The sequence below is a fragment of the Falco naumanni genome, unplaced genomic scaffold (genome assembly GCF_017639655.2).
Source record: "Falco naumanni isolate bFalNau1 unplaced genomic scaffold, bFalNau1.pat scaffold_456_arrow_pat_ctg1, whole genome shotgun sequence".
Lineage (NCBI taxonomy): Eukaryota > Metazoa > Chordata > Aves > Falconiformes > Falconidae > Falco > Falco naumanni.
The window spans coordinates 1-8313 of NW_024427514.1; the positions used below are offsets into that span (position 1 = coordinate 1).

General features: G+C 70.7%; 2 protein-coding genes and 1 long non-coding RNA gene across 3 annotated transcripts; 1 reads left to right on the plus strand and 2 right to left on the minus strand.

Annotated features, from left to right (window-relative positions):
* On the plus strand, window positions 1–475 carry LOC121082221. The gene is made up of 3 exons (XR_005825943.1): window positions 1–38; window positions 139–225; window positions 338–475. It is a non-coding gene; the product is annotated as an uncharacterized LOC121082221 (long non-coding RNA).
* A 159-nt stretch (window positions 476–634) lies between these two features.
* SFTPB (surfactant protein B) lies at window positions 635–5308 on the minus strand (the record flags this gene model as incomplete). Its single annotated transcript, XM_040581573.1, has 7 exons — window positions 635–743; window positions 851–958; window positions 1613–1951; window positions 2849–2947; window positions 4433–4558; window positions 4642–4710; window positions 5264–5308. Coding segments are annotated over 7 exons (822 nt in total), but the record flags the coding sequence as incomplete, so codon positions are not given.
* Window positions 1960–2842, minus strand: LOC121082222 (putative uncharacterized protein YER190C-A). The gene is made up of 2 exons (XM_040581572.1): window positions 2472–2842; window positions 1960–2401 (listed from the first exon to the last, which is right to left on the minus strand). The coding sequence occupies exons 1-2, from the start codon at window positions 2747–2749 to the stop codon at window positions 1978–1980; spliced, it is 702 nt and encodes a 233-aa protein (XP_040437506.1). The 5' UTR covers window positions 2750–2842; the 3' UTR covers window positions 1960–1977.
* Window positions 5309–8313: the final 3005 nt, after the last annotated feature.

The window sequence follows — 8313 nt, forward strand, 5'->3', positions numbered from 1 at the left end:
CCTCGGAGGGCTCTTACCGCATCCACGTGCTGCACCACGTGAGTGTCCCTCGTCCCCGGGGGGGGGGGGTGTGTGACAAGGGGGGTGCCCCCCCCCCCCCCTCCCTTTCCCCCCGACATCCCCTCTGTCCCCTCGCAGGGCACCGGGAAGTGGTACGAGCTGCAGGACCTGCAGGTGACTGACATCTTGCCGCAGATGATCACGCTCTCGGAGGCGTACATCCAGGTGAGGGGCTGCGGTGACAGCGAGGGGGGGTCCTGGGGGACAGCTGTGCCCCCCCCCAAAAAAAAAATGTCCCCTCGCCCCACCTTGACCCTCTTCCCCCACTCTGCCACAGATCTGGAAGCGGCGTGAGGAGGATGAGACGAACCAACAAGGCGCCTGAGCACCCCGGGGAGAGCAGCAGCCTCTTGGGGGGTGCCCCTCCCCCCTCCGGGAGCCCCCCCCCGCCCCCCCCCGCTGCCCCCCTCTCCCCCATTAAACGCCACCCCCTGTATTTTTGTAACCATTTTCCGCCTTTGCTTCTCCTTGGGTTTGGGGGAGTCGTGGATTTTTGCAGCTTTTGGGAGGTGTGAAAACCCACCTGCTTTCTCAGAAACCCCCCCCACCCCCCCCCAAACTGGGGAAACTGAGGCACAGCAGCATCCAAGCTTTATTGGGGGGCTGGGGGCGGGGGGGGGCAGGGCTGGGGGGCTCCTTGTGCCCTCCTACATCCAGACGTGCTCCTGGCAGTGCTGCAGGGCCTGGGGGAGAGCAAGGGGGGGGTTAGCTGGGGGTAAGGCGGGCACCAGGCCCCCCCCTTGTCCCCTTGGTGTCCCCTTGGTGTCCCCCCGCCTCACCCCCAGCTCACCTGGCAGCGGTGGGCGGCCTCGGGGCTGGAGCACCAGTAGGCCGGGCCCAGGGCGCAGGGTCCCAGCTTTGGGGACAATGCAGGGAGAGGGTGGCCTGCTCCCGGGTCCTGCAGGGTAGGGACACGGGTGTCAGGGGGGTCCCCTGGTGTCCCACCCCAGGGTGGGGACACCCCTGGGAACCCCCTCCCCAGGGCTGTGACATCCTTGGTGTGACCCGTGGGGCTGTGGCGTTCTCGGTGTCCCCACCCCACTTCAGAGGGTCCTATACCTGGTGACACCCCTGAGCGCGTCCCCCAGGGGCTGTGACATCCTCGGGGACCCTGGCACATTGTGTGGGGGTGTGATACCTTTTGGGGACCTCACCGTGTCCCCAGGGGTTGTGGTACTCCCTTGAGAATGTGGCACCCCTGGGACGTGTCCCTTGGGGCTGCCACCCTTTGGGGCCCCAGCATGTCCCCCTGGGGCTGTGACACCCTGGGACGTGCCCCCTGGGGCTGTGACACCTTTGAGTGTTTCCCCAGGGGCTGTGACACCCCGGGATGTGTCCCCTGCAGCGGCTGTGACACCTTGGAGCGTGTCCCCCAGAGCCCCAAGATGTGTCCCCAGGGGCGTGGCCCTTGAGTTGCCACCCTTTGAGTCCCCAGCATGTCCCCTTGGGGCTGTGACACCCTTGGGTGCCCTGTGCCACCCCCAGGCGTGTCCCCAGGCACTCACCCTGCAGTGCCACCCCCACCCGTGCCACCGCGGCCCACCCCGCTCACCTCGGTGCCAACGCAAGCAGCCAACAGGGCCACGGCGGCCGCCAGGGCCGGCCCGGGCGGTGACAATGGTGCGTCACCACTTTCGGGGCGGCAGACGAAGAGCAGGCGGCAGAGCAGGCGGGGGCCCAGGCGCCCCAGCACCCCCTCCAGCGCCAGCGCCGCGTACCGCTGGGCCAGGCACTGGCACGCGCCCGCCGCCACCACCGGCAGCACCCGGCACAGCCCCGCCGCTGCCGCTGCCACCTTCTCCACCGGGATGACGGCCTCGGCGCGGGCCACGAAGGTGCGGCACAGCCAGCACAGCGGCAGCGGCAGCGGCAGCCCCTCGCCGGTGGGCACCTGCGGGCGGGCGTTCACTCTGGAGACTAATGGTGGGGCTGTGGCCGTGCTGGTGCCCACAGGGGGGCCCGCGGGTGCCCAGCCCCCCCGCTGTGCTTAGGGCCGCGTCGGTGCCCCCGCAGACGCCCCGTGTGCCCGTGTTCGGGGGGCCCTGCGCTGCGCCCACGGTGGCACCCACGGAGGGGACCGCGCCCACCAACACCCGTGTCTGTGGAGGTGCCCACAGAGACCCACGGAGCTGCCCGTGCCCACAGACACCTGTGTCCCTGCCCACACAGGCGCCCACAGACACCCATGGAGATGTTCATGCCCACAGAGATGCCCACGTCCATGCCTGTGCCCACAGAGATGCCCACCAAGATGCCCATCCCCATGGAGATGCCCACAGAGATGCCCATGCCCATGGAGATGCCCACCAAGATGCCCATCCCCATGGAGATGCCCACAGAGATGCCCATGCCCATGGAGATGCCCCGAGATGCCCATCCCCATGGAGATGCCCACCAAGATGCCCACCAAGATGCCCACCGAGATGCCCATCCCCATGGAGATGCCCACAGAGATGCCCATGCCCACAGAGATGCCCACCAAGATGCCCATACCCACAGAGATGCCCACAGAGATGCCCATGCCCATGGAGATGCCCACAGAGATGCCCACCAAGATGCCCATACCCACAGAGATGCCCACCAAGATGCCCATCCCCATGGAGATGCCCACCAAGATGCCCACCGAGATGCCCATCCCCACGGAGATGCCCACCGAGATGCCCACACCCAAAGCGATGATCATGTCCATGGAGACGCCCACAGGTGCCCATGGAGGTGGCCATGCTGGTGGGCAGCAGACCTTGTGCTGGGGCCGGGCCCCCCCCACCCCCCCCCCAAGGTGCTGTACCTGCAGGTGGGTGCTGAGCGCCCCCGAGAGGGGCACAGCTGGGGGCCCCCCGGGCTCGCCCGGGCACAGCTCCAGCCGGGCGCAGATGACCGAGGGCTTCTGGGGACACAGCACGGGGCACCCGAGGTGACCCGAGTGGCACGGTGTCCCCAGGCACCCCCAGGTGTCCTGCACGGACAGTGTCCCCAGCTGCTCCCCCAACATCCTGAGGTGTCCCCAGCTGGTGTGATGTCCCCAAACCCCTCAGCACCTCAGGGTGTCCCCAGCTGGCATGGTGGCCCCAATCCCCCAGCACCCTAAGGTGTCCCTGGATGGCACGGTGTCCCCTGGCACCCCTGCAGTGTCCCCAACCCCCGCCCCCAGCACCCTAAGGTGTCCCTGAATGGCAGTGTCCCCCCCCGACACCCCTGAAGTGTCCCAAACCTCCCCCAGCACCCTAAGGTGTCCCTGGATGGCACAGTGTCCCCTGGCACCCCTGCAGTGTCCCCAGGTAGCATGGTGTCCCCCACCCCACCCACCCCCCCCAGCACCCTAAGGTGTCCCTAGATGGCACAGTGTCCCCTGGCACCCCTAAAGTGTCACAAACACCCCCACCCCCCCAGCACCCTAAGGTGTCCCTGGTGGCACGGTGTCCCCTGGCACCCCTGCAGTGTCCCCAGGTAGCATGGTGTCCCCAACCCCCCCCCCAGCACCCTAAGGTGTCCCTGGTGGCACGGTGTCCCCCGGCACCCCTGCAGTGTCCCCAGGTAGCATGGTGTCCCCAACCTCCCCCAGCACCCTAAGGTGTCCCTGGATGGCACAGTGTCCCCTGGCACCCCTGCAGTGTCCCCAGGTAGCATGGTGTCCCCAACCTCCCCCAGCACCCTAAGGTGTCCCTGGATGGCATGGTGTCCCCTGGCACCCCTGCAGTGTCCCCAGGTAGCATGGTGTCCCCAACCCCCCCCCCCCCCAGCACCCTAAGGTGTCCCTGGATGGCACGGTGTCCCCTGGCACCCCTAAAGTGTCCCCAACCTCCCCACCCCCCCCAGCACCCTAAGGTGTCCCTGGATGGCACAGTGTCCCCTGGCACCCCTGCAGTGTCCCCAGGTAGCATGGTGTCCCCACCCCACCCACCCCCCCAGCACCCTAAGGTGTCCCTAGATGGCACAGTGTCCCCTGGCACCCCTAAAGTGTCCCCAACACCCCCCCCCCCCCCAGCACCCTAAGGTGTCCCTGGTGGCACAGTGTCCCCTGGCACCCCTGCAGTGTCCCCAGGTAGCATGGTGTCCCCAACACCCCCCCCCCAGCACCCTAAGGTGTCCCTGGATGGCACGGTGTCCCCTGGCACCCCTAAAGTGTCCCCAACCTCCCCACCCCCCCAGCACCCTAAGGTGTCCCTGGATGGCACAGTGTCCCCTGGCACCCCTGCAGTGTCCCCAGGTAGCATGGTGTCCCCAACCTCCCCCAGCACCCTAAGGTGTCCCTGGATGGCACGGTGTCCCCCGGCACCCCTGCAGCGTCCCCAGGCGCACGGTGTCCCCAGTGCCCCCAGCACCCCGTGCCACCGCCACCCCTCCACCACAGCACCCATGGGTGCCCGCTCACCAGGCGGCTCTCCAGGTCGGTGACGACGCGGTCAAGGTGGCGGTGCAGCAGGTCGCGGCAGGGTGACACCAGGGAGGGCAGTGGCAGCGCCGCGCACTCCCGCTGCAGGAAGCCCTCCACGGCCACCTGCGCCCACACCCACCATGGCACCCGCGCTGCCACTGCGGCGCCCCCCGCCCCCCCTGTCCCCCCCCCGTCCCCATGGGCACCTTGGTGGCCGACTCGTTGGCTATGGTGGTGAGGAAGGTGACGATCTGCTGGCAGTTGTCACATGTGTCCTGCGAGAGGTGGCAGCGGACACGGGGGATGTGGGGAAATGACTTGGGGGACACAGGGACATGTGGCGTGGGGACATGGGGACATACACGTGTGGCGTGGGGACATGGGGCGTGGGGGGTGTTGGGTGTGGAGACACGGGGCATGGGGGGACATGGGGTGACACAGACACGGGGGAGTGGGAACACGGGGACATGCAGGGATGTGGGGACATGGGGTGACACAGGGACATGGGGGAGTGGGGACATGGGGGAATGGAGGGACATGGGACATGGGGGGACATGGGGACGTATGGGAGAATGGAGGGACATGGGGGGACATGGGGGAGTGGGGACACGGGGACATGTTGGGACATAGGGTGACAGGGGAGGATGTGGGGACATGGCGGGGTATGGGGGGACAAGGGACGTGTTGGGACATGGGGGAATGGGGACAGGGGGGACATGGGGACGATGTGCCAAGGGGGTTCAGGGGCACACGGGGACATATGGGGGGGGCGTGGGGACAAAGGGAGGGACAGAGGGGGGAGGGGGCTGCAGGGGGAGGGGCGCTCACCAGGGTGGGGGGGGGGGCAGCGCCCCAGGGCTCCGCAGCGCAGCGTCACGTCCCCGCTCCGGCACCCGGCGGTGGGGGGCTCCCCGCAGGGCCCCCCCCCCCCCCCCCCCGCCCTGCAGCACCGTCAGCACCGGGGACCCCAGCTCGGCCGCACGGGGCACCCGGCACCCCCACCCCCCCCACAGCCCCCCACCCCCAGCCTCATGGGGGGACCCACACGTCCGGGACCCCCACCCAAGGGTGCCCCTGAGCCTGCTAAGGGGACCCAGGCACCCGGGACCCCCACCCAAGGGTCCCCCCAGCCTCATGAGGGGACTCAGGCACCCGGGACCCCCACCCAAGGGTCCCCCCCAGCCTCCTAAGGGGACCCAGGCACCCGGGACCCCCACCCAAGGGTCCCCCCCAGCCTCCTAATGGGACTCAGGCACCCGGGACCCCCACCCAAGGTCCCCCCCAGCCTCCTAAGGGGACCCAGGCACCCGGGACCCCCACCCAAGGGTCCCCCCCAGCCTCCTAAGGGGACTCAGGCACCCGGGACCCCCACCCAAGGGTCCCCCCCAGCCTCCTAAGGGGACCCAGGCACCCGGGACCCCCACCCAAGGGTGCCCCCCAGCCTCCTAAGGGGACCCAGGCACCCGGGACCCCCACCCAAGGGTCCCCCCCAGCCTCATGAGGGGACTCAGGCACCCGGGACCCCCACCCAAGGGTCCTCCCCCAGCCTCCTAAGGGGACTCAGGCACCCGGGACCCCCACCCAAGGGTCCCCCCCCAGCCTCCTAAGGGGACCCAGGCACCCGGGACCCCCCACCCAAGGGTCCCCCCCAGCCTCATATGGGGACCCAGGCACCCGGGACCCCCACCCAAGGGTCCCCCCCAGCCTCCTAAGGGGACTCAGACACCCGGGACCCCCACCCAAGGGTCCCCCCCAGCCTCCTAAGGGGACCCAGGCACCCGGGACCCCCACCCAAGGGTCCCCCCCAGCCTCCTAAGGGGACCCAGGCACCCGGGACCCCCACCCAAGGGTCCCCCCCAGCCTCCTAAGGGGACCCAGGCACCCGGGACCCCCCACCCAAGGTCCCCCCCAGCCTCATGAGGGGACTCAGGCACCCGGGACCCCCCACCCAAGGCCCCCCCCAGCCTCCTAAGGGGACCCAGGCACCCGGGACCCCCACCCAAGGCCCCCCCCAGCCTCCTAAGGGGACCCAGGCACCCGGACCCCCCACCCAAGGGTCCCCCCCAGCCTCCTAATGGGACTCAGGCACCCGGGACCCCCACCCAAGGGTCCCCCCCAGCCTCCTAATGGGACTCAGGCACCCGGGACCCCCACCCAAGGGTCCTCCCCAGCCTCCTAAGGGGACTCAGGCACCCGGGACCCCCCACCCAAGGGTCCCCCCCCAGCCTCCTAAGGGGACCCAGGCACCCGGGACCCCCACCCAAGGGTCCCCCCCAGCCTCATATGGGGACCCAGGCACCCGGGACCCCCACCCAAGGGTCCCCCCCAGCCTCCTAAGGGGACTCAGACACCCGGGACCCCCACCCAAGGGTCCCCCCCCAGCCTCCTAAGGGGACCCAGGCACCCGGGACCCCCCACCCAAGGGTCCCCCCCAGCCTCCTAAGGGGACCCAGGCACCCGGGACCCCCACCCAAGGGTCCCCCCCAGCCTCCTAAGGGGACTCAGGCACCCGGGACCCCCACCCAAGGTCCCCCCCAGCCTCATGAGGGGACTCAGGCACCCGGGACCCCCCACCCAAGGCCCCCCCCCAGCCTCCTAAGGGGACCCAGGCACCCGGGGACCCCCACCCAAGGCCCCCCCCAGCCTCCTAAGGGGACCCAGGCACCCGGGACCCCCACCCAAGGGTCCCCCCCCAGCCTCCTAATGGGACTCAGGCACCCGGGACCCCCCACCCAAGGGTCCCCCCCAGCCTCCTAATGGGACTCAGGCACCCGGGACCCCCCACCCAAGGGTCCTCCCCAGCCTCCTAAGGGGACTCAGGCACCCGGGACCCCCACCCAAGGGTCCCCCCCCAGCCTCCTAAGGGGACCCAGGCACCCGGGACCCCCACCCAAGGGTCCCCCCCAGCCTCATATGGGGACCCAGGCACCCGGGACCCCCACCCAAGGGTCCCCCCCAGCCTCCTAAGGGGACTCAGACACCCGGGACCCCCACCCAAGGGTCCCCCCCAGCCTCCTAAGGGGACCCAGGCACCCGGGACCCCCACCCAAGGGGTCCCCCCCAGCCTCCTAAGGGGACCCAGGCACCCGGGACCCCCACCCAAGGGTCCCCCCCAGCCTCCTAAGGGGACCCAGGCACCCGGGACCCCCACCCAAGGTCCCCCCCAGCCTCATGAGGGGACTCAGGCACCCGGGACCCCCACCCAAGGCCCCCCCCAGCCTCCTAAGGGGACCCAGGCACCCGGGACCCCCCACCCAAGGCCCCCCCCAGCCTCCTAAGGGGACCCAGGCACCCGGGACCCCCACCCAAGGGTCCCCCCCCAGCTCTAGTGGGGGGCACTCAGATCGGGGGGGGCACCCAGCCGCAGGGGGTACCCAGGGGGCAGCACCCAGCTGGGGGGGGCGGGGGGCAGCTGCGTGGGCCCCCAGCCCGGCGCGAGGGGTCCGTACCCGCGGTGGCGCAGAGCAGGAGCAGCGGTGCCAGCGCGGGGGACAGTGGCGGTGGCGGTGGCGGTGCCATCGCAGCGCCCGCAGCGCCCGACCCGCCGCCTCTTATAGCCCCGGCGGGGGTGGCCCTGGCCCGCCGCCAGCGCGGGGACACGTGTGCCCCGCCACAGCGACACGGGGGGGCTGCCCCCCCCCTCTGGCCCCGCCGCTGTCCCCGTGCCCCCCGTGTCCCCGTCGGGGTCCCCGTGCCACCGCGGGTGGCGGGACGCCGGTGCCATCCTGCCGGGACACGGGCGGTGGGGGACCGCGGGGGGACGGGCTGGGGGACACTGGTGACATCAGGCGTCCTTGGAGCCAGCCGGGCACCCTTGGGGGGGGGGCTGCGGAGACAGGGCACCTGCGGGCACCGTGTCCCCATGTCCCCACGCCCCC